This window comes from Dendropsophus ebraccatus, chromosome 9 (genome assembly GCF_027789765.1).
Source record: "Dendropsophus ebraccatus isolate aDenEbr1 chromosome 9, aDenEbr1.pat, whole genome shotgun sequence".
Lineage (NCBI taxonomy): Eukaryota > Metazoa > Chordata > Amphibia > Anura > Hylidae > Dendropsophus > Dendropsophus ebraccatus.
In genome coordinates this window covers 118,754,126-118,781,123 of record NC_091462.1, presented here as the reverse complement: position 1 = coordinate 118,781,123, position 26,998 = coordinate 118,754,126, and the positions used below count along the sequence as shown (strand labels likewise).

Sequence of the window (26,998 nt, the reverse complement as noted above, 5' to 3'; positions counted from 1 at the left end):
TTAGGTGCTAATTTTCCAGAAGGGACTCTGAGCTTAAGATTTCTCGTGGAGAGCCACGCCTTGTCCCCTACCTGATATTCATGGCCAGACTGTGCACAGTCTTTGATAGATAACTTCAGCTGAAGGATTTACAGACTCTGGAGAGTGAGCCGATGAATACCTGGGATTATACCCATAATTGCAAAAGAAAGGCGACATTTTGGTAGACTGACTCTCTCTATTATTAAGCGCGAACTCTGCTAGAGGCAAATAGTTTTTCCATTTATCCTGAGAACATGATACAAAACATCTAAGAAATTGTTCTAAGGATTGGTTTACCCTCTCCGTCGGCCCATTAGACTGGGGGTGAAAGGCAGACGAAAAAGACAACGAAATCCCCAAACGACCACATAGTTCTCTCCAGAATTTGGAGACAAATTGCACTCCCCTATCAGAGACAATGTTTTCAGGAACCCCATGTAACCTTAGGATATGGTTTATGAACAGAGTGGCCAAAGTACAAGCATTGGGGAGTTTTTTCAACGGAATAAGATGGCACATTTTGGAGAATCTGTCCACCACCACCCAGATCACTGTTTTCCCTTTGGACAATGGCAAATCTGTGATGAAGTCCATAGCGAGGTGGGTCCATGGTCTCCTAGGTATAGGAAGAGGGTGGAGGAGGCCCTCTGGTAACCTACGAGGGACCTTGGACCTAGCACAGACTTCACAAGCTTTAACAAAAAATTTTACATCTTGGGACCAAGATGGCCACCAATATTGCCTTGAGAGGAGATACTTGGTACCAGCAATTCCTGGGTGACCAGCCAGAACAGAACAATGGGTTTCCTCCAAGACTCTAAGCCGGAGATTGGGGGGTACAAAGAGTTTTCCCTCCGGAGTATTTTCAGGGGCAAGGGACTGAGACTCTACCACCTGAGCGACAAGATCAGGTTGGAGGATGGCAAGGACCACCCCGGGCGCAAGTATATTTTCTGGTTCACCTTTGGGGACATTACTGGCATCAAAACTCCGCGATAGGGCATCAGCTTTGACATTTTTAGAACCTGGACGATAGGTTATCTCAAAATCAAAACGAGTAAAGAACAATGCCCACCTCGCCTGTCGAGGGGTTAGGCGTTTGGCCTTGTCTAGGTACAATAAGTTTTTGTGGTCAGTTAGTACCCTGACCTTGTGTTTAGCTCCTTCAAGGAAATGCCTCCATTCGTCGAATGCCCACTTGATGGCAAGCAGTTCCCTGTTACCAATATCATAATTTCCTTCTGCTGGGGAAAATTTCCTGGAGAAGTAAGCTATAGGTCGGAGATTGGTGAGACTCTCAGGGCCCTGAGAAAGAACCGCACCAACCCCCACCTCTGAAGCATCAACTTCAATAACAAAAGGTTGCTCCAGATCAGGCTGGATGAGCATGGGTGCCTTGGAGAAACATCTTTTTAACTGTCCAAATGCCTCTATTGCCTTGGGAGTCCAGTTATCTAGGTCAGCCCCTTTTCTGGTCAGGTCAGTAAGGGGTTTAGCAATTATGGAAAATCCCTTAATAAATTTTCTATAATAGTTGGCAAATCCCAAGAATCTTTGCAATGCCTTAAGGTTAGTGGGACGTTCCCATTTCTCAATGGCTGCCACTTTGACAGGATCCATACTAAAAGAGTTGGGAGAAATGATGTACCCCAGAAAAGAGACCTTCTGGATTCCGAATTGGCATTTGGACAGTTTGGCAAACAAGTTATTATTTCTAAGCAAATGCATAACAGTGCGAACATGGTTTACGTGGGAAGACCAATCCGGCGAAAAAATTAGGATATCATCCAAATACACCACCAAGAATTTCCCCAGATGTTCCCTGAATATGTCATTCACAAAATGCTGGAATACTGCAGGGGCATTACTTAGACCAAATGGCATCACCCGATACTCGAAATGTCCCTCAGGGGTATTGAAGGCAGTCTTCCACTCATCCCCCTCCCTTATTCTGATCAGATTGTAGGCCCCACGAAGATCTATCTTGGAGAACCACTGAGCACCCACAATCTGATTAAAGAGATCTGGAATAAGAGGAAGGGGGTGCTGGTTTTTGAAAGTGATCTTATTTAGTTCTCGGTAATCAATACACGGTCTAAGACCACCATCCTTTTTACCAACAAAAAAGAACCCTGCACCCATGGGAGAGCTGGAGGGACGAATGTGACCCTTGCGGAGGCTTTCCTGAATGTACTCTCGCATAGCCTCCCTCTCAGGCCTAGACAAATTAAAAATTCTACCTTTAGGGTATTTAGTACCAGGGATCAAATCAATGGAGCAATCATATGGCCTATGAGGTGGCAACACATCAACAGCCTTCTCGTCAAACACATCTGAGAAATCGGAAATAAACTCCGGGATCTCCCCCTCCTTGGGGAAGACATCTGCGGCATTCAGCGAAATACAATGAGGAGAGCACTCAGATCCCCATTTTACCAATTCACGAGTGGACCAATCAAAAACAGGATTATGTTTACTCAACCAAGGTAAACCCAGAATAACATCAGTAGATAAATTGCCCATGATTAAAAAGTCAAGCATTTCTTGGTGAATTGACCCAACCTGCACCTTCATAGTCGGAGTGATATAGCAGATTCTACCCCGGGCCAAAGGGGTAGAATCCGCACCAGTGATGGTCAGCGGATTATTGAGCAAAAGCGGACATGCCTCTAAACGTGACCAAAAACTGGAGCTAATGAAATTGGCGGAGGCCCCAGAATCCACATGAGCAAAACCCGAGACCAATTTGTGCCCCAAACAAAGTGAGATAGGTACCAATACTTTGTTTTTATGTTCAAGGGATACCTGTGCACCTGAATGACCCCCTCGATGGTCACTCAGGCGCTGGAGTCTTTCAGCTGGCTGGTCAGGTCTAGCAGGACAGGACCTCACACGATGACCGAGTTTACCACAGTATAGGCAGAGGTTGTGTTGCAAGCGGAAGGCTCGTCGGGTCTTGGCATCTGAGGCTCCAAGCTGCATGGGTTCTTCTTGTGACAGAGGAACAGAAGGAGGAGGCTGAGAAACACAGTCAATAACAGGAAGAGAACTAGAAGACTCAGAAGTTCCTTTCTCCCTATGTCTGTCTCTGAGTCGCCTGTCAACCCTAATCGCCAAAGTCATTGTTTCTTCTAAGGTGTCGGGGGTAGGGTATACCACTAATAGGTCTTTAAGCTGGTCCGACAACCCCATCCGGAACTGGCACCGCAGTGCGGGGTCATTCCAGCCAGATGACACACACCACTGTCTGAATTCCGCACAGTACTCCTCCACAGGTCTCTTTCCCTGTTTCATGGAAGTCAGTTGCCGTTCTGCTTCCGCTGCTAGGTCTGGATCGTCATACAGGAGTCCTAGGGCAGAAAAAAATTGATCCACGGAGGTCAACTCCATGGATCCAGGGGGTAATGAAAAAGCCCACTCCTGAGGAGGACCCTGCAAGAGGGACATAATAATGCCCACCCTTTGGTCCTCATCTCCAGAGGAGTGGGGGCACAAACGAAAAAACAACTTGCACCCCTCTCTAAATGTTCGGAAATGCTTCCTGTCTCCCTTATACTTTTCAGGGAGCTGCACCGGAGGTTCCGGAGGTAGAGGGGTGGTCATGGTCACCTGTCGGGGTGCAGTCTCTTGTTCCTGGACGCGCTCAGCAAGGTTCTGAACCAGCGTGTTCAGACCTTGCATCTGGTTCACCAGAGTCTTCATGGCGTCCATAATGCTAGGTTACCCCAACAATTTTTTGGGCTGACTATTCTGTTATGGTCAGTATGGCAAAGGCAGTCTGACAAGACACGGACAGTGAGCCCTGAGCTGACCCCACCCACTGACCCTGCCTAATAGCCACGGACGGCCCTAAGTGGCCCGGACAACCACGGAGTCGGTCCCTACACTGAATAGGTGCGACACACAGAGCACGGACAGACAAACAAAACACAATAAGAGGTGTCAGACAAACCAGGTCAGCAACAGTCGAGCGGCGAAGTACAAAAACAGCAAACAGGAGAATAGTCGAGGTCAGATGCAGAAGGTCCAGAATACAGAGATCAGAGGAACTAAACAGGGAGCTGAGCAGGCGAGTGAACTCTAATAGTCAGCAGGGAAGGGAGAAACTTGCTGCTTTTTATCTTGGATCAGAGACTTAAGTCCAGCAGATGATTGGACCAGCCCTGATCCCAGCAGCAAGTTCAGCTGAGAAGATCAAGCAGAGCAGTAACCCCTGCACCGCCAGGAGTCTGCCAGGAAAAGCGGGTGTGGCCGGCAAATACAACACAATACAGACAGAGTAAAAAAAAAACACAGCCAAACTCAGCGCTTCCTCGACCGCCCGGCATGGACCGAGGAGCGCAAAGTCATATTCCTAACACACTGTCCAAGTCTTGGTTCTGCCCACTCCTCTGCTGTGCTTCGTGCTAATTCTGGGCCAGCTCGCTCTTGTGTCTTTTGGCCACATGCTTTGGATTTTTAAAGGCAGCTGTCTCTGGAAGAAAGATGCCATGTTTTTGTAGCGCTGGATAACCCTTTTAAGCAGTGTGTTGCAGTGTGACAAGTAAACCAGCAGCAAATACATAGAACAAACAATGCCAAGTACTGTACGGAGTGCCAAACAATGTACTATATTCCTCAGCTACATGAAACCTTAAACATACAGCAGCCGGGAAACTATTTCTGGGACACTGCATACTCCCCCTCTTGGTTGTCCTTCTTTAACACATATTAAAGCATTTTAAGTCCTTGCCCTTTTCTAGATACTTTTGTTCACTGTCTTGGCACAAAAATTTGTAAAGTAAATAATGCATCTAGACCGAAGAATGTATACCAATTTGCTTTTGGCAAAAACATTCAATTTCCAGCAGATCAATGTCATCTTTATACAGACAATCTCTGGAACACACTCTCACTATTCTATTATACTTTACCATGTTAAAATAATAGGTCCATGAGCCTGAACATATTCACAGTTCAGGAGGAGGGCTAGTACTAGGAGCCTTTCTTTACACCTCATCAACCACAACCTTTAGACCACCAAGATAAATTGATATTCCAAGATAAAACTATCATGGCTACACTACAGGCAACCTCTCATTGCACACAGTTTTTCCAAATCACAATACGCACAAGGAGTGAAATGAGCTGCTGCACCTCCCAACTATGTCTGACACTAATGCCTCTCAGCTACATTTAAAAACCATCAACAGGATGTTGGTATATAATTTGATCAAACCATATTGCCTCATGTACCACATGCAGGTCCCCTGGCTCACATAAGTCCTTACACTAAATCGACACTGTGTCGGTCAGCGACCGCCAGCACCCCAAATTGATTGCAAGCAGGGAAGGGAGCCATGGAATGGCCCTGCAACCCCACTGTCACAGGACCAAACCCCCAAACACCCAGCAGGCGCTGCGGGCAAAGAAAGGTGCCACCAAGACTGCTTGTGGGAAGGCCCTTGGGGTTTGGTCCTGTGACAGTGTTGTTGCAGGGCCATTCCGTGGCCTCCCTTCCCTGCTTGTGCTCGCTTTGTGGGGTTGGCGGTCGCTGACTGACACAGTGGTGAGTTAGTGTAGGGATCCATGTGAGCCAGGGGACCTGCATGTGGTACATGAGGCAATATGGTTTGATCAAATTATATACCAACATCCTGTCGATGTTTTTTAAAAGTAGCCGAGAGGCATTAGTGTCAGCCATAGGTGTGAGGTGCAGCAGCTCCTTTCTCTCCTTGTCCTTACTTTTCAAATTACAGTTGTTGTGTCTCCAACGTGTCATTACCATGGAATCATCAACACGACCAGAGGCTCATTACTATGAGGTCATTATTACTATTATGGGGGTCATCAACAAGATCAGGGGCTCTTTATTGTTACCATGGGGTCATTTTCATTTTCAAAGCTGAAGTTGAATTGAAGATGGCGATAATAAAGATGGCTGCTATGTCAGGGACCTAACAGGTTCCCCCTTCTCCCAATACTTGAGTCTGTAATTGGATCATCTGCTGAATGATTTCATTAATTGTGGCCATTTTCTTGCCTTTGAGTCATCCTGTACACTACATACAGTATATACTGATAAGTCAGAGATTATATTTTAGAACTTTTCTGGCCGTGTTCCACCTATAATCTTCAGTCTCATTATTAGATATTTCTAAGATGATAAAATTCAAAACAGAGCTGGTGCGGCCCCAGAGAATATCCCCCGAAGGATGGACAGAGCTATATACTAGGCTGAGGTGTAAGGCGGCTGCTGCTCTGCTCAGCCGCACAGGTGAGTGATGTACGGAGCAGGACCATATATTATATGTTATATATCTGTATATTCTGTTATATCAGCCGCACAGGTGATGTACGGAGCAGGACCATACATTATATGTTATATATCTGTATATTCTGTTATATCAGCCGCACAGGTGATGTACGGAGCAGGACCATACATTATATGTTATATATCTGTATATTCTGTTATATCAGCCGCACAGGTGAGTGATGTACGGAGCAGGACCATACATTATATGTTATATATCTGTATATTCTGTGTTATATCAGCCGCACAGGTGATGTACGGAGCAGGACCATACATTATATGTTATATATCTGTATATTCTGTGTTATATCAGCCGCACAGGTGATGTACGGAGCAGGACCATACATTATATGTTATATATCTGTATATTCTGTGTTATATCAGCCGCACAGGTGATGTACGGAGCAGGACCATACATTATATGTTATATATCTGTATATTCTGTTATATTCGCCGCACAGGTGAGTAATGTATGGAGCAGGATCATTATATGTTATATATCTGTATATTCTGTTATATCAGCCGCACAGGTGAGTGATGTACGGAGCAGGACCATACATTATATGTTATATATCTGTATATTCTGTGTTATATCAGCCGCACAGGTGATGTACGGAGCAGGACCATACATTATATGTTATATATCTGTATATTCTGTATTATATCAGCTGCACAGGTGATGTACGGAGCAGGACCATACATTATATGTTATATATCTGTATATTCTGTTATATCAGCCGCACAGGTGATGTACGGAGCAGGACCATACATTATATGTTATATATCTGTATATTCTGTTATATCAGCCGCACAGGTGATATACAGAGCAGGACCATACATTATATGTTATATATCTGTATACTGTTATATCAGCCGCACAGGTGAGTAATGTATGGAGCAGGACCATACATTATATGTTATATATCTGTAGCCGCACAGGTGATGTACGGAGCAGGACCATACATTATATGTTATATATCTGTATATTCTGTGTTATATCAGCCGCACAGGTAAGTGATGTAGGGAGCAGGACCATACATTATATGTTATATATCTGTATACTGTTATATCAGCCGCACAGGTGATATACAGAGCAGGACCATACATTATATGTTATATATCTGTATACTGTTATATCAGCCGCACAGGTGAGTAATGTATGGAGCAGGACCATACATTATATGTTATATATCTGTAGCCGCACAGGTGATGTACGGAGCAGGACCATACATTATATGTTATATATCTGTATATTCTGTGTTATATCAGCCGCACAGGTAAGTGATGTAGGGAGCAGGACCATACATTATATGTTATATATCTGTATACTGTTATATCAGCCGCACAGGTGATATACAGAGCAGGACCATACATTATATGTTATATATCTGTATACTGTTATATCAGCCGCACAGGTGAGTAATGTATGGAGCAGGACCATACATTATATGTTATATATCTGTAGCCGCACAGGTGAGTAATGTACGGAGCAGGACCATACATTATATGTTATATATCTGTATATTCTGTGTTATATCAGCCGCACAGGTGATGTACGGAGCAGGACCATACATTATATGTTATATACCTGTATATTCTGTGTTATATCAGCCGCACAGGTGATGTACAGAGCAGGACCATACATTATATGTTATATATCTGTATACTGTTATATCAGCCGCACAGGTGAGTGATGTACGGAGCAGGACCATACATTATATGTTATATATCTGTATATTCTGTTATATCAGCCGCACAGGTGATGTACGGAGCAGGACCATACATTATATGTTATATACCTGTATATTCTGTGTTATATCAGCCGCACAGGTGATGTACAGAGCAGGACCATACATTATATGTTATATATCTGTATATTCTGTTATATCAGCCGCACAGGTGATGTACAGAGCAGGACCATACATTATATGTTATATATCTGTATATTCTGTGTTATATCAGCCGCACAGGTGATGTACGGAGCAGGACCATACATTATATGTTATATATCTGTATATTCTGTTATATCAGCCGCACAGGTGATGTACGGAGCAGGACCATACATTATATGTTATATATCTGTATATTCTGTGTTATATCAGCCGCACAGGTGAGTAATGTACGGAGCAGGACCATACATTATATGTTATATATCTGTATATTCTGTGTTATATCAGCCGCACAGGTGAGTGATGTACGGAGCAGGACCATACATTATATGTTATATATCTGTATATTCTGTGTTATATCAGCCGCACAGGTAAGTGATGTAGGGAGCAGGACCATACATTATATGTTATATATCTGTATATTCTGTTATATCAGCCGCACAGGTGAGTGATGTACGGAGCAGGACCATACATTATATGTTATATATCTATATATTCTGTGTTATATCAGCCGCACAGGTGATGTACGGAGCAGGACCATACATTATATGTTATATATCTGTATATTCTGTGTTATATCAGCCGCACAGGTGAGTGATGTACGGAGCAGGACCATACATTATATGTTATATATCTGTATATTCTGTTATATCAGCCAAACAGGTGATGTACGGAGCAGGACCATACATTATATGTTATATATCTGTATATTCTGTTATATCAGCCGCACAGGTGATGTACGGAGCAGGACCATACATTATATGTTATATACCTGTATATTCTGTGTTATATCAGCCGCACAGGTGATGTACGGAGCAGGACCATACATTATATGTTATATATCTGTATATTCTGTGTTATATCAGCCGCACAGGTGATGTATGGAGCAGGACCATACATTATATGTTATATATCTGTATATTCTGTTATATCAGCCGCACAGGTGAGTAATGTACGGAGCAGGACCATACATTATATGTTATATATCTGTATATTCTGTGTTATATCAGCCGAACAGGTGAGTGATGTACGGAGCAGGACCATACATTATATGTTATATATCTGTATATTCTGTGTTATATCAGCCGCACAGGTGAGTGATGTACGGAGCAGGACCATACATTATATGTTATATATCTGTATATTCTGTGTTATATCAGCCGCACAGGTGAGTGATGTACGGAGCAGGACCATACATTATATGTTATATATCTGTATATTCTGTGTTATATCAGCCGCACAGGTGATGTATGGAGCAGGACCATACATTATATGTTATATATCTGTATATTCTGTTATATCAGCCGCACAGGTGATGTACGGAGCAGGACCATACATTATATGTTATATATCTGTATATTCTGTGTTATATCAGCCGCACAGGTGATGTACGGAGCAGGACCATACATTATATGTTATATATCTGTATATTCTGTTATATCAGCCGCACAGGTGATGTACGGAGCAGGACCATACATTATATGTTATATATCTGTATATTCTGTTATATCAGCCAAACAGGTGATGTATGGAGCAGGACCATACATTATATGTTATATATCTGTATATTCTGTTATATCAGCCGCACAGGTGATGTACGGAGCAGGACCATACATTATATGTTATATATCTGTATATTCTGTGTTATATCAGCCGCACAGGTGAGTAATGTACGGAGCAGGACCATACATTATATGTTATATATCTGTATATTCTGTGTTATATCAGCCGCACAGGTGAGTGATGTACGGAGCAGGACCATACATTATATGTTATATATCTGTATATTCTGTGTTATATCAGCCGCACAGGTAAGTGATGTAGGGAGCAGGACCATACATTATATGTTATATATCTGTATACTGTTATATCAGCGGCACAGGTGATGTAGGGAGCAGGACCATACATTATATGTTATATATCTGTATATTCTGTGTTATATCAGCCGCACAGGTGATGTACGGAGCAGGACCATACATTATATGTTATATATCTGTATATTCTGTTATATCAGCCGCACAGGTGATGTACGGAGCAGGACCATACATTATATGTTATATATCTGTATATTCTGTTATATCAGCCGCACAGGTGAGTAATGTACGGAGCAGGACCATACATTATATGTTATATATCTGTATATTCTGTGTTATATCAGCCGCACAGGTGATGTACGGAGCAGGACCATACAATATATGTTATATATCTGTATATTCTGTTATATCAGCCGCACAGGTGATGTACGGAGCAGGACCATACATTATATGTTATATATCTGTATATTCTGTTATATCAGCCGCACAGGTGATGTACGGAGCAGGACCATACATTATATGTTATATATCTGTATATTCTGTTATATCAGCCGCACAGGTGAGTGATGTACGGAGCAGGACCATACATTATATGTTATATATCTGTATATTCTGTTATATCAGCCGCACAGGTGATGTACGGAGCAGGACCATACATTATATGTTATATATCTGTATATTCTGTTATATCAGCCGCACAGGTGATGTACGGAGCAGGACCATACATTATATGTTATATATCTGTATATTCTGTGTTATATCAGCCGCACAGGTGAGTGATGTACCGAGCAGGACCATACATTATATGTTATATATCTGTATATTCTGTTATATCAGCCGCACAGGTGAGTGATGTACGGAGCAGGACCATACATTATATGTGTATAATATGTGTAAGATATGTGTGCTTTTTGTTGGCCCTGTGTTTGCTGATATGGGAGTGCACTGTCTGATCAGAGTATAATGGGACACAAGAGCCTGGTGGTGCCCAACCATTTCCTTCAAATATTCTGGAATTTACTATTTAAGTTATACTTTTTATATGAGCGTTTCTCTATATTTTTTAACCAGTTCTAACTCGTATTTCTTTTTGTGCCTGGTGAATTTTTTAAAAATTGCCCATGGCGTGATAAATCTGTACAGGATGCAATTAATTTACACAATATAAAAACAATTGCATCTAAAAATGATTTGCACGTTGAAGAAGCTTTGGTAAATCCCACCACCATTTTACCGAAACGCTCCTGGTCGATAATCAGCCGGTATAAAATGCCCTTAAAGGAGAAGTCCGGCAAAATTTTTTATTAAAGTATTGTGTTGCCCCCCAAAAGTTTTACAAATCCCCAATATACACTTATTACGGGAAATGCACATAAAGTGCTTTTTTTCCCTGCACTTATCACTGCATCAAGGCTTCACTTCCTGGATAAAATGGTGATGTCACTTCCTGGATAAAATGGTGACGTCACGACCCAACTCCCAGAGCTGTGCGGGCTGTAGCTGCTGGAGAGGATGATGGCAGAGGGATGCTCAGTGTCCCTCCAGTGCCCTGTGTCCCTCAGTGTCCCCCTGCCATCATCCTCTCCAGCAGCCACAGCCGCACAGCTCTGGGAGTCGTGAAATCACCATGTTATCCAGGAAGTGACGCCTTGATGCAGTAGTAGGTGCAGGGAAAAAAGCCCTTTATAAGCATTTCCCGTAATAAGTGTATATTGGTAATTTGTATAACTTTTCCAGGGCAATACAATATTTTAATAAAAATTTTCACCGGACTTCTCCTTTAAGTGAGACTGGTGATTTGTAGTCATGCTGCTTCTCAGTGTTCGGGGCATGTATTATCCCTTTGTGTGATGTCAGATATCTAGCAGAGAACCAGGAATCCCTTATAACCTAACAGCCTCCTTATTATGTCAATGGTGATAAGGGTGACGTTCTGCTGAAATAGCCGCATGTACAGTAACTGTATATAGTCCTTTGTAACTGTATATTTTCTCCATTCCCTGTCCATGTCCATGGCTGGACGCTGGAATACATCTTGATGGTAAAAAGTCAGAAGAAGCCTGCGGTGTGAGGCCATTTTTCCGTTCATCACATTTCCAATGTGGCACAGACTTTTGAAATTGTTGTGTATCACTGAGAAATGGTAGACTGGTGTCCTTCCATAGTGGCATCTATTGTTCCATCTTTATGTTCCACAATTTCCAAAAATTTAGAAAAAATGGGTTCAAAGCTTAATTCTGTTACCATATCAATAAACTAGACTCCATATTTAAGCCAACCTTACTGAATAGATGGTAACAGAACCAAGAACTGGTCTAGTTCTGTAGTTTTGCAGTGAACAGTTCTGCAATCCCATCTGTGGAGTAGGTTTGGTTCAGTCACTGCATCTCTGCACTAAGCTTGGTTTTGTTATTTGTCTATGTGCTATGATTGGTTTTGGCACCATATCTATAACGCTAAGTTTAGTGATGATATCCTTGTACTTAGACTAATTTTGTTACCCTCTCTTGGATCTGATACTGTATCTAAAAATTTCTCCTCCTCTTGGGGACAGTGCTGCTTTGCTTCCAACTGAAGAATTAAGCTGCTCCCGATCAATGCCATCAACTTCTATGTACTTTTCATCAGTCTTGAGCTGTGCACAGTACATGCCCTTTAATAAAACCTTTAACATGACTTCTGTTACCTCATCTATGTAGTAAGCTTGGTTCTTTTTCCATATCTATGTGGTAAGCTTTGTTCTGTTGCCATATTTATGCAGTAATCTTGGTTCTATTGTATCTTTGTTCCGTTACTGTTCTAACTGTATGTATATAATAAGTTGTTTTTGTTATACTACCTATGTAGTAGCCTGGTCTTGTTACCATATTTATGCGGAAACCCAGCATGCCTTCACTGAGGGAAGATCAGGTCAGACTAATCTCATTGATTTATGTCACAAAAGTGTTGGATGAAGGTGTCGGGGATATCACCTATCTTGACTTCAGCAAAGACTCAGTTCACCATAAAGATCTGATAGAGAAGTTAGAGAAAATTTGACTTAATCCCTGGATTTGTGGTTGGTGAAGGATAGAAATAAGAGCATTGTTGGTAATGGTGAATATTCCGAGCAGAGACTGGATACACGTGGTGGCTACAAGGGTCTGTTCTGGGTCCTATTCTTGTAAATATGTTTGTAAGTAACATAGGGGGATGGTTTAGTAGGTAACGATAGTGACATAGGAGAAGGGTTGGTAGGTAAGGATAGTGACATAGGAGAAGGTTCGGTGGGTAAGGATAGTGACATAGGAGAAGGGTTGGTAGGTAAGAATAGTGACATAGGAGAAGGGTTGGTAGGTAAGGATAGTGACATAGGAGAAGGGTTGGTAGGTAAGGATAGTGACATAGGAGAAGGGTTGGTAGGTAAGGATAGTGACATAGAAGAAGGGTTGGAAGGTAAGGATAGTGACATAGGAGAAGGGTTGGTAGGTAAGGATAGTGACATAGGAGAAGGGTTGGTAGGTAAGGATAGTGACATAGAAGAAGGGTTGGAAGGTAAGGATAGTGACATAGGAGAAGGGTTGGTAGGTAAGGATAGTGACATAGGAGAAGGGTTGGTGGGTAAGGATAGTGACATAGGAGAAGGGTTGGTAGGTAAGGATAGTGACATAGGAGAAGGGTTGGTAGGTAAGGATAGTGACACAGGAGAAGGGTTGGTAGGTAAGGATAGGGATATAGGAGAAGGGTTGGTAGGTAAGAATAGTGACATAGGAGAAGGTTTGGTAGGTAAGGATAGTGACAAAGGAGAAGGGTTGGTAGGTAAGGATAGTGACATAGGAGAAGGGTTGGTAGGTAAGGATAGGGATATAGGAGAAGGGTTGGTAGGTAAGAATAGTGACATAGGAGAAGGTTTGGTGGGTAAGGATAGTGACATAGCAGAAGGGTTGGTAGGTAAGGATAGTGACATAGGAGAAGGGCTGGTGGGTAAGGATAGTGACATAGGAGAAGGGTTGGTAGGTAAGGATAGTGACATAGGAGAAGGGTTGGTAGGTAAGGATAGTGACATAGGAGAAGGGTTTGTGGGTAAGGATAGTGACATAGGAGAAGGGTTGGTAGGTAAGGATAGTGACATAGGAGAAGGGTTGGTAGGTAAGGATAGTGACATTGGTGAAGGATTGGTAGGTAAGGAAAGTGACATAGGAGAAGGGTTGGTAGGTAAGGATAGTGACATAGGAGAAGGGTTGGTGGGTAAGGATAGTGACATAGGAGAAGGGTTGGTAGGTAAGGATAGTGACATTGGAGAAGGATTGGTAGGTAAGGATAGTGACATAGGAGAAGGGTTGGTGGGTAGGGATAGTGACATAGGAGAAGGGTTGGTAGGTAAGGATAGTGACATAGGAGAAGGATTGGTAGGTAAGGATAGTGACATAGGAGAAGGGTTGGTGGGTAGGGATAGTGACATAGGAGAAGGGTTGGTAGGTAAGGATAGTGACATAGGAGAAGGTTTGGTAGGTAAGGATAGTGACATAGGAGAAGGGTTGGTAGGTAAGGATAGTGACATAGGAGAAGGGTTGGTAGGTAAGTATAGTGACATAGGAGAAGGGTTGGTAGGTAAGGATAGTGATATAGGAGAAGGGTTGGTGGGTAAGGAAAGTGACATAGGAGAAGGGTTGGTAGGTAAGGATAGTGACATAGGAGAAGGGTTGGTAGGTAAGGATAGTGACATAGGAGAAGGGTTGGTAGGTAAGGATAGTGACATAGGAGAAGGGTTGGTAGGTAAGGATAGTGACATAGGAGAAGGGTTGGTGGGTAAGGATAGTGATATAGGAGAAGGGTTGGTGGGTAAGGATAGTGACATAGGGGAAGGTTTGGTAGGTAAGGATAGTGATATAGGAGAAGGGTTGGTGGGTAAGGATAGTGATATAGGAGAAGGGTTGGTGGGTAAGGATAGTGACATAGGAGAAGGGTTGGTAGGGAAGGATAGCGACAGAGGAAAAGGGTTGGTGGGTAAGGATAGTGACATAGGAGAAGGTTTGGTAGGTAAGGATAGTGATATAGGAGAAGGGTTGGTGGGTAAGGATAGTGATATAGGAGAAGGGTTGGAAGGTAAGGATAGTGACATAGGAGAAGGTTTGGTGGGTAAGGATAGTGACATAAGAGAAGGTTTGGTGGGTAAGAATAGTGACATAGGAGAAGGTTTGGTAGGTAAGGATAGTGACATAGGAGAAGGGTTGGTAGGTAAGGATAGTGACATAGGAGAAGGGTTGGAAGGTAAGGATAGTGACATAGGAGAAGGTTTGGTGGGTAAGGATAGTGACATAGGAGAAGGGTTGGTGGGTAAGGATAGTGACATAGGAGAAGGGTTGGTAGGGAAGGATAGCGACAGAGGAAAAGGGTTGGTGGGTAAGGATAGTGACATAGGAGAAGGGTTGGTAGGTAAGGATAGTGACATAGGAGAAGGGTTGGTAGGTAAGGATAGTGACATAGGAGAAGGGTTTGTGGGTAAGGATAGTGACATAGGAGAAGGGTTGGTAGGTAAGGATAGTGACATAGGAGAAGGGTTGGTAGGTAAGGATAGTGACATTGGAGAAGGATTGGTAGGTAAGGAAAGTGACATAGGAGAAGGTTTGGTGGGTAAGGATAGTGACATAGGAGAAGGGTTGGTGGGTAAGGATAGTGACATAGGAGAAGGGTTGGTAGGTAAGGATAGTGACATTGGAGAAGGATTGGTAGGTAAGGATAGTGACATAGGAGAAGGGTTGGTGGGTAGGGATAGTGACATAGGAGAAGGGTTGGTAGGTAAGGATAGTGACATAGGAGAAGGATTGGTAGGTAAGGATAGTGACATAGGAGAAGGGTTGGTGGGTAGGGATAGTGACATAGGAGAAGGGTTGGTAGGTAAGGATAGTGACATAGGAGAAGGTTTGGTAGGTAAGGATAGTGACATAGGAGAAGGGTTGGTAGGTAAGGATAGTGACATAGGAGAAGGGTTGGTAGGTAAGTATAGTGACATAGGAGAAGGGTTGGTAGGTAAGGATAGTGATATAGGAGAAGGGTTGGTGGGTAAGGAAAGTGACATAGGAGAAGGGTTGGTAGGTAAGGATAGTGACATAGGAGAAGGGTTGGTAGGTAAGGATAGTGACATAGGAGAAGGGTTGGTAGGTAAGGATAGTGACATAGGAGAAGGGTTGGTAGGTAAGGATAGTGACATAGGAGAAGGGTTGGTGGGTAAGGATAGTGATATAGGAGAAGGGTTGGTGGGTAAGGATAGTGACATAGGGGAAGGTTTATAAGGTAAGGATAGTGATATAGGAGAAGGGTTGGTGGGTAAGGATAGTGATATAGGAGAAGGGTTGGTGGGTAAGGATAGTGACATAGGAGAAGGGTTGGTAGGGAAGGATAGCGACAGAGGAAAAGGGTTGGTGGGTAAGGATAGTGACATAGGAGAAGGTTTGGTAGGTAAGGATAGTGATATAGGAGAAGGGTTGGTGGGTAAGGATAGTGATATAGGAGAAGGGTTGGAAGGTAAGGATAGTGACATAGGAGAAGGTTTGGTGGGTAAGGATAGTGACATAAGAGAAGGTTTGGTGGGTAAGGATAGTGATATAGGAGAAAGGTTGGTGGGTAAGGATAGTGACATAGGGGAAGGGTTGGAAGGTAAGGATAGTGACATAGAAGAAGGGTTGGAAGGTAAGGATAGTGACATAGGAGAAGGTTTGGTGGGTAAGGATAGTGACATAGGAGAAGGGTTGGTGGGTAAGGATAGTGACATAGGAGAAGGGTTGGTAGGGAAGGATAGCGACAGACGAAAAGGGTTGGTGGGTAAGGATAGTGACATAGGAGAAGGTTTGGTAGGTAAGGATAGTGATATAGGAGAAGGGTTGGTGGGTAAAGATAGTGATATAGGAGAAGGGTTGGTGGGTAAGGACAGTGACATAGGGGAAGGTTTGGTAGGTAAGGATAGTGACATAGGGGAAGGGTTGGAAGGTAAGGATAGTGACATAGAAGAAGGGTTGGAAGGTAAGGATAGTGACATAGGAGAAGGTTTGGTGGGTAAGGATAGTGACATAGGAGAAGGGTTGGTGGGTAAGGATAGTGACATAGGAGAAGGGTTGGTAGGTAAGGATAGTGACATAGGAGAAGGTTTGGTAGGTAAGGATAGTGACATAGGGGAAGGGTTGGAAGGTAAGGATAGTGACATAGGAGAAGGTTCGGTGGGTAAGGATAGTGACATAGGAGAAGGGTTGGTAGGTAAGGATAGTGACATAGGAGAAGGGTTGGTAGGAAAGGATAGTGACATAGGAGAAGGATTGGTAGGTAAGGATAGTGACATAGGAGACGGTTTGGTAGGTAAGGATAGTGACATAGGAGAAGGGTTGGTAGGTAAGGATAGTGACATAGGAGAAGGTTTGGTGGGTAAGGATGGTGACATAGGAGAAGGTTAGGTGGGTAAGGATAGTGACATAGGAGAAGGGTTGGTAGGTAAGGATGGTGACACAGGGGAAGGTTTGGTGGGTAAGGATGGTGACATAGGAGAAGGGTTGGTGGGTAAAGTTTGTCTGTTGGTGAAGAAACAGTAGGGTTGATATTCCTGGAGGTGTCAGTAATATGAAAAATGATTTAGCTTTACTAGATATGGCGTTCAAACAATGGAAACTTCTTCTTAATGTTTCCAAATGTAAAAAAAAAAAGCACTTGGGGGAGAAGGAATCCCATATTATAATCCTCTATTGATAGAGCCATGTACAGGAGACTATATGGTATAGAGGCACAGCATCCCTGCAGATCCCTACTTTAGGTGCCAATGTACTGTATGGTGCTCTACATCACACTCTATGTTAGAAGTATTCCCCATTAGAAACAATGAATTCTTAGACCGATAAATCTGACTGAACATGGAAATCCAACAAAAACCTTTCCATGTATATGATATTAGGAGCCGACCACACTAGGAGTCCACTACTGTATATAATAATCATATGCACAGATATGACTGTATTATTATTTCTGTAGGATTGGATGGTAAGTGGGAGCTGGTTGGTAAGGCTAGGTTCACACTGCGTTTTCAGCATCCGTTTAACGGATCCGTTTTTTTTAACGTCCAGAAAAATAGGGTCAGCAACGTTTTTTGGTCCGTTTTGGTCCGCCAAAAAAAACGGATCCGTTTTTTTTTTTATAATGGAAGTCAATGGAAAAATGGATGCACACAAATGAATCCGTTTTTTGCAATCCGTTTTTCATGCGTTTTTTGCAAAAAAACGGATGCGTTAAACGGATGCTGAAAACGCAGTGTGAACCTAGCCTAACCAGTGTAAAACGGGATGGAAATAAAAAACAGCTTCACCATGGGAAGTGTTAGATGTTCTCTGTATAGTGGCATGTTCAAAAGTTCATAGAGCAAATAAAGGTTCCTGTTACTGTATACTGATCTCAGTAATAGGGGACACTACCACAGCAATTGTCTTATATTGTATGTTATGAATTATAAGTATTCATTTATTCTCATGATACTGTATACACGTCTATATCTTCACAGAGTGGCAAGAGACTCGTATATTTTGGGTGATAGTAAGAGACATGCAGACAAACATCACCGATTTCTTTCTCCTTGGGTTCTCGGACCTCTCTCCACCATTACAAGCCATATTATTCACCTTCTTCCTCTTCTCCTACATTGTTACAATAATTGGTAATAGCCTCATCATACTGGCTGTGTCTTTTGATCCAGTGCTCAAAACCCCAATGTATTTCTTCCTGAGGAATCTATCGTTCCACGAACTTTGTTTAACCACAGTCACCATTCCCAAAGTCTTGGAGAACTTCCTGTCGAGGGAACGGACCATTGCATTTTCAGCCTGTGCCTTTCAGATGTTTTCATTTTTCTGCATTGGAGTATCAGAATGTATTTTTCTCGGGGTTATGGCCTTTGACCGGTACATGGCCATCTGCCACCCGTTACGTTACACCTTGGTGATGAGCACTAAATTGTGTTACCAGTTGACCATAGGATCTTGGGTTCTTGGATCTTTGGTGTCGTTGGTACAAACCAGTTATATCTTTAGTTTGCCATATTGTGGATCCAAGCGCATCGCCCACTTCTTCTGTGACAATCCTTCTCTCCTCAACTTGGCTTGTACCAACACGTTTATCAATGAACTCTTACTCTTCATTTCCTGCATGTGTGCAGCTGGGATCCCATTCTTCCTCATCCTCTGCTCGTACGTCAGAATCCTGAGCTCTATCCTTCTCATTCACTCTCCAGAGAGAAGACACAAAGCTCTGTCCACGTGCAGCTCACACTTGGTGTCTGTCTTCCTTTTCTATGGCACCGCCATGTTTACCTATCTACGCCTGGGCACCTATGGATCTGATGACAATGACAGGATGATATCTCTGTTCTATTGTATTGTCATACCAGTTGTAAATCCTCTTATCTATAGTCTGAGGAACAAGGAGATGAAGGCCGCCATAAGAAAACTCATGGTCAAGACTCCCAACAGAATGAATGGAATCAGCTACTGAGTCTGGTATATGTGTGATGAATAGTCTCCAATCAAGCCTCACAGTCCCATAACAATGGTCCTCCTACTTCAAGTAGAGAAGAGAAAGAACTATTTATATCTAATGGTCTTGGTAGAGTCATGTGCATGGTGTAATTCTTATGTCTCTATAGATGCCTTATTATAGATCTGTACAACGTTGAGGTTATATGGAGTATATCAAGGCCAACTAATGTGGACCTACTCGGCAGAGTCTACAGCATTGGGAGCTCTCAACCTTTACACTCTGGAAGGGGGCCTCGTTTGTGGCCAAAGATTGATTAATATAAAAGGACCCTATCAACCTTATCCAGCTGATTATCTTCCATTATGGCTGATAATCGCTCAGTGTAGTAGCTACTGTTAAAAGACATCAGTGCACAATGTCGGCTGATCTTTGCCTTTTAACGCGTTAAATTTTTTTTCGAAGATAACGACTGGCTGCTGGCCGTCGCTCCGAATAATAGGAGCGGTGGCAGTAGACTGCCGCTTTCAACTATGGGCTTCCCAAACAATCTAAAGATCGACCCCTCACAGCTTCCCGTGCAACCCCCTCCCCCCCGCACTCTTACCCGCTCGCTGTCGGCACATGAAATGGTACCAGCAGTGAGCAGGGAATGAGGAGCAAGCAACTGCACTCGTTTGCTCCTGCTAATCGGCCCATGTAGTGGGGGCTTAAGAATCATGGCAGGAAGCAATAATAGAGTAATAATAGACAGGAGGAGGCCAGGGCTGGTAGCAGACAAAAGGTTGTGGTCAGAATTTGCAAACTAGATCAATAACAAAGGTACCAAGAATATCACACCTTAGCTGAGCACTGAACCCAAAGGGAACTTGTTACTTAGGGTCAATGTTGTACAGTCAGGATCCTTAGAGACTTCAGTTCTCTTGGATATTGGATCATTAAAAACAGCAAGCATGTGACCCCCAGAACAGCGTCAGGATACAGGAGCACAGTGACAATCAAGTAAAGGATACCAGGCCTCACATAAGGTAAGGTTTCATAAGATATAAGGCTGGAAACACACAGCAGTTTTTGTGCCAAAACCAGAAGTGGATTGAAATGGGATGTGAAACATAAAGGAACAGTTCCCCCCCCCCAGTTCCCCCCCCCTCCCCCCCCCCCCCCCCAAAAAAAAAAAAGCTGTGTGTGTTTCCAGCCTAAGGTTCGGGCATTTTTTTCTTTTCACAGAAGAAAGGGGACACCCACTCAATACCCACCTTGCTCTAGTACTAAAAGCCTCCCTTCACACCGCTGATGAGGCCTCCATCTAGGTCAATAGCCGGAGGCCTCATCAGGTCCAAATCAGCAGACAAAGGCAGAGTGAAAAAAAGCTGGGAATCAGGATGTCCAAAGAATTGAATAAAAAACAGAATAAACGTAGTGAGTCTCAGAGACATCAATCCCAGGTCTGGAACGCCAACTCTGGACCTGATCAGCCATTGTTTTTGCCTCCTTATTGGCCAAGTACTCTATATAGTGTGTAAATAAGTGGCCAACTCCTCTGACAACCCAGGAAAGCTTCCCAGGTTCAGAGGAATGGCCAAAAGTGGGGCTGAGAGGGGGAAAAAGGACGGCACGGGGCCAGGGGGTTACTGGTGGTCATCTTTAAGACCAGACGTCATGTTACCATATTCACAACATGAAAGTCACCATAAGGACTACAGGTCAAGTAACTAGATGGCACTGAATACTCGACAACTCTACACAAGCTCTGTGGTTGCTTTACCTGACTATAGGGGTGGCTGTAGCTAGGCTAGAACCCGCAGCACCGGTCAGTTCTCCATCATGTAAAGCCTGGAAAACCTGAGCAGATACAGTATATACGTGTGCAGCAGTTACATGTAGAAGTATTACTGCTCCAATAACAAAAACACCATCTCCGTCCCTGTACTAAGAGCCTCATCTCCACTGTCTCACACCAATCACAGTCCAGCTGTCAGGAATGTGCAGTAGCCTGGTGTGAACTGGGCCTGGTTTTTGCATGACACACCCAATTGCTTCTCAGGATCCGGCAATGCAGGAGTTAAGGCCCTATTCCACGGCCCGACTCTGAGGAACAAACGTTTGCTCCTTGTTCCCCATTTGCTGCCGCCGATATTTCACTTGGCTGCAGCCTGGGGAGCCTGGGGAGGGCCGGGGGGAGCTGCTGGGGGGCTGCCCGGGTGATAACTAATCATCCTGGCAGCCATAGGATATAGCGGCGGTCTGCTGCCGCCGCTCCCATCATATGGTGCGGCGGCAGCAGATTGCTGCTATAGAAGTTGTTTGTCTTTCAACATGTTGAAAGACAAACGACTTCAACGATCAGCCGACACGAACGATGACGGCTGATCATTGCCTCCTATTCCACGGGATGATAATCGGCAGTAATAGTCGATATCAGCCGAATACGGCCGATAATCGTTCTATGGAATAGGGCCTTTACTCAGAGCTCTGCAAGATTTGATTACTACAGCTGAGCTAGTCTTTTGACTGATTGTTCCTATGCCTGTCTGGAACTTGGAGGATCAGAGAACCAGTCCAATGGGGATCCGGACCAGACTCTTGATCCTCATAAAGGAATAGCTGAGCCAGTCTCTCAGGCCTGGCTATAAAGGTTCATACCCTGATCCCAGCTTCCTCGTTTATTCCTGCGATCCTCGTTCCTAATTTCTCTGCTTGCTCGACCTGTTACCTGACCTCCTGCCTGACCTTTGAATCTCCAATAGTTTACTGATTTTGTACTGCGTTGCCCGTTTGGTTTTGACTTTGGCTTGCTGATTCTCCTTTAGGCTATGTTCACACTACGTATATGTCCGGCCGCATATTTTTGCGGCCAGACATATACGTGTTAAACTCCGGCCGGGGATTTACGTAAGTTGCGGCCGGCTACATACGGTCCGCGAACTTACGCCCGTAGTCTACTTACGCTTCCCGAGCGCCCTACGTAGCGATCTGACAGCGGTCTTTTACTTGGAAATGTTCGCCAAGCCCCGGAAACCCCACAGAACCTTTTGGATCGGCAAAGAAAAGTGCAAAAATAAAGAAATCGCCACTACGTACGGGACCGCATGTTACGCTACGGGCGTAAGTTACGGCATTTTCATCCTCAAACAATGGTCTGGTTCATTTTTTACGGCGCCGCGTACGATCCTGGCGTAAGTTCTTACGTAGTGTGAACTGTGCAGCCGTAGATCGTACACTTTCCATTGTACGCAAACTACGTAAATCTCCGGTCGCTTATTCACGGAACGCGCTACGTCCGGAGACTTACGTAGTGTGAACATAGCCTTATTGGGTTTGTCTGTCTCGTTCTGTGTTTCACTTACACCAGAGCAGGGACCGCCTTCGTGGTAGTCCGCGGCTAAATAAGGCCGTTTGAGGCAAGTAGGTAGGGACAGTTGGTGGGCGCAGCTTTAGGGCTCACTGTCGTGTCTTGCTCCTACCTCCCCTGTTCTGGCAAAATAGCCAGCCCATTTACCGTTATCCCCTATATGGAAATGGATGTTGTCCAGGACCTTAAAAACAGCTTAGAGGGGTGGCGGGTTTGATCTCTGAATTGGTGCAGCAAATACACCGTTTGTCGCTTAATCAGACCAAAGTGATGGCGACTTTGCCTGTGGTACGTCAGGCCTCCAAGTCTAGAATGTTGCTTCCTGATAGATTTGAAGTTGATAAGGAAAAATTTGAAGTTTTTCATCAGTCTTGTTTGTTGTATTTCCGTGTTAACCAGATTCAGTCCCAGGAGGATAAAGTGGGGATAGTGGTATCACTGCTTCAGGAAGATCCACAGGCCTGAGCCTTGAATCTTCCCCCTAATTCTGAGGAGTGAAGGGATTGGGATATGTTTTTCCAGTCCCTAGGGACCATATATTCTCAGCCTGATCACGTTGCCCTTTCCGAGTCTCAGCTCCTTACGATCAGCCAGGGTCAACGTTAAGCTGAGATTACTGTAGCAAGTTCAGGCTACATAATGTCACTACTGGATGGTGTGAACCTGCACTTAAGACACTGCAACATGACCTCTGCCTAAACCCGGTCATCGTGTGAGGTCCTGTCCTGCTAGACCTGACAAGCCGGCGGAAAACTCCAGTGCCTGAGTGATCATTGAGGGGTTTACTCAGGTGCACAGGTAACCTTCATGAAAAAAAACAAAAAAAAAACAAGTTACTGTTACCTATTTCTCTGGTGCTGGGGGATAGATGCATTTCTGGGTATGCCCAGGTCGATTCTGGGTCTTCTGTAAATTTCATTAACCCCGTGTTTTGGTCTGGTTTAGAGGTATGTCCCCTGCTGCTCAAGTCTCCAGTAAACGTCACTGCAGCGGACTCTCCCCCTTTTGCCCAAGGGGATGTATGGTATATCCCCACCCCCCGCCTTGAAGTAAAGGTGGGGTCTGTTCATGTTGAGACCCTTGATTTTCTTCTCATGCATAATTTGTCTTCTGATCCTGGGGTTGCCCTGGCTGGAAGCACATACTGTAACCCTGTGTTCGACTGGTCCAGCAGGAAACTCATTCAGTGGGGGCCTAACTGTGGTCCTCATTGTATTACTGTGTCACTTGCGGAATGTTCCCCTGGGGAGGGAGAGATTCCAGAATTTTTGAGGGATTATGCGGATGTATTTGATGAGAGTTCAGTGGAAGGGTTACTAGGTTCAATTTTGAGATAACCTACCGGCCTGGCTCCAAGAATGTTAAGGCTGACACTATGTCCCGCAGCTTTGACATTCAGAGAATGCCCAAGATACAACCTGATACCATCCTGTCCCCTGGTGTGGTAGTGGCCATTTTGCAACCAGACCTAGTGAATCAAATGGCTGAGTCTCAGTCTCCGGCACCCCGGAACACTCCGGAGTCACTACTATTTGTAGCCCCTAATCTTTGCCTCTGAGTCTTAGAAGAGATTCACAGCTCCATGTTAGCTGGGCACCCAGGGGTGGCAGGAACCAAATACTTGCTCTCACTACTGGTGACCTTCCTGGGCCCGAGATGTTAAATCCTTTGTTGATGCATGTGAGACCTGTGCTAGATCCAAGGTTCCTTGTAGGCCACCTGAAGGGTTATTACACCCGCTACCTGTGCCTATGAGATCATGGACACATATCTTCATGAATTTCATCACTGACTTGCTCCTGTCTAAGGGAAAGACTGTGATTTGGGTAGTTGTGGATAGATTTTCCAAGATGTGCCATCTTATCCCTTTGTGCAAACTACCAAATGCTCATACTTTGGCTACATTGTGTATTAATCACATTTTGCGCTTGCATGGCATTCCAGAAAATATTGTGTCCAGTTTGTGGTTAAGTTTTGAAGAGAATTCTGTGGTCGATTGGGTATCTCCTTGTCTTTCTCGTCTGCCTTCCACCCACAGATGAATGGGCAGACGGAGAGGATCAACCAGTCTCTAAAACTGTTTCTGAGATGTTTTGTGGATGATGGCCAAGACAAATGGAAGGACTTTATATCTCTGGCTGAATTTGCCTTAAACAATCATGAGCAGCGCTCGCTTGAGATGTCACCATTCTTTTGCAATTATGGTTTCAACCCTAGGTATTTTTCTACTCATGCCGCCGAGTCAGTTAACCCCTCAGCTGCTGCCATATTCTCTAAACTGTGCACAGTTTGGGCCCAAGCTCATCAGAGCTTGGTCAAAGCCCAAGAACAAGTCCAAAAGCATGCTAATAAAAGATGCATATCTGGCCATCAGTACTTGTTAGGTGACAAGTTTTGGCTCTCTACTAAGAACCTGAGGTTGAGGGTACAGCCTGGCAAACTGGCACCCAAATATATTAATCCATATACTATTGTTGAGGTAATTAACCCGGTTACTTTTAGAAATTGCCCGCTTCATTCCAAATCCATAATGTATTCCACAAAGCATTCCTGAAAAAATACATTCCTCTGGTATCTCCATCACCTCCTCCTGCTCCACTAGTCATCCAGGGTGAGTTGGAATATGAGGTGGAGAAAATACTTAATTCTCGTTGGGTACTGGGTTCCATACAGTATCTGGACCACTGGAAGGGTTTCGGACCAGAGGAATGTACGTGGGTTTCTGGGAAGGATATGAAGGTACCACGTCTGATTCGGCAATATCATGCACAAAATGCTTTTAAGCCTTGTCCATTGGCTAAGGTTCCTGAGGCCCCTCATAAGGGGGGGGGGGAGATACTGTCAGGAATGTGCAGTAGCCTGTTGTGAACTGGGCCTGGTTTTTGCTTTTATTTGACACACCCGATTGCTTGTCAGCATCCGACAATGCAGGGGTTACTCAGAGCTCTGCAAGATATGATTACTACAGCTGAGCTAGTCTTTTGACTGACTCAAATGAGGTTCATACCCTGATCCCAGCTTCCCCTGTCTATTCCTGCGATCCCCGTTCCTAATTCCTCTTCTTGCTCGACCTGTTATCTGACCTCCTGCCTGACCTTTGACTATCCAACTGTTTACTGATTTTGTACTGCGTTGCCCGTTTGGTTTTGTCTTTGGCTTACTGACTATCCTTTGTGTTTGTCTGTCTCGTTCTGTGTTTCACTTACACCAGAGCAGGGACTGCCTTCGTGGTTGTCCGCGGCTACCTAGAGCCGTTTAAGGCAAGTAGGTATTGAAAGAGGGTGGGCTCAGCTTTAGGGCTCACTGTCGTGTCTTGTCCCTACCTCCCCTGTTCTGACACCAGCTAAGGGCTTCCCATTCTATACCCTGCTCTTTGCTGCAGGATACCATAAGGAACCTGAACCATCCACGCCCAACCATATCTCATCTTGTATAAGGCAAGTGGTGCCCAACCGTATCTCATCTTGTATCCAGGCTAGAGGTGCCCAACCGTATCTCATCTTGTATCCAGGCTAGAAGTGCCCAACCGTATCCCATCTTGCATCCAGGCTAGTGGTGCCCAACAATTTCTCATCTTGTCTTATCTTGTATCCAGGTTAGTGGTGCCCAACCATATATCATCTTGTATCCAAGGAAGTGGTGCCCAATCGTATCTCATCTTGTATCTAGGCAAGTGGTGCCCAACCATATCTCATCTTTCATCAAGGCTAGAGGTGCCCAACTGTATCTAATCTTGTATCCAAACTAGAGGTGCCCAACCATATCTCATCTTGTATCAAGGCTAGAGGTGCCCAACTGTATCTAATCTTGTTTCAAGGCTAGAGGTGCCCAACTGTATCTAATCTTGTATCCAAACTAGAGGTTCCCAACCATATCTCATCTTGTATCAAGGCTAGAGGTGCCCAACTGTATCTAATCTTGTATCAAGGCTAGAGGTGCCCAACTGTATCTAATCTTGTATCCAAACTAGAGGTGCCCAACCATATCTCATCTTGTATCAAGGCTACAGGTACCCAACCATATCTCATCTTGTATCCAGGCTAGAGGTGCCAAATCATATCTCATCTTGTATCAAGGCTACAGGTGCCCAACCATATCTCATCTTGTATCCAGGCTAGAAGTGCCCAACAATATCTCATCTTGTCTT

At 44.1% G+C, this 26,998-nt stretch overlaps 2 protein-coding genes across 2 annotated transcripts in view; both read left to right on the top strand.

The window, feature by feature from the left end:
• LOC138801669 (mas-related G-protein coupled receptor member H-like) overlaps window positions 1-26,998 on the top strand; it is a 566,124-nt gene that overhangs the window by 100,127 nt on the left and 438,999 nt on the right. The window lies entirely within an intron of this gene.
• Window positions 18,573-19,517, top strand: LOC138801917 (olfactory receptor 2D2-like). Its single transcript, XM_069985014.1, has one exon. The coding sequence runs from the start codon at window positions 18,573-18,575 to the stop codon at window positions 19,515-19,517; it is 945 nt and encodes a 314-aa protein (XP_069841115.1).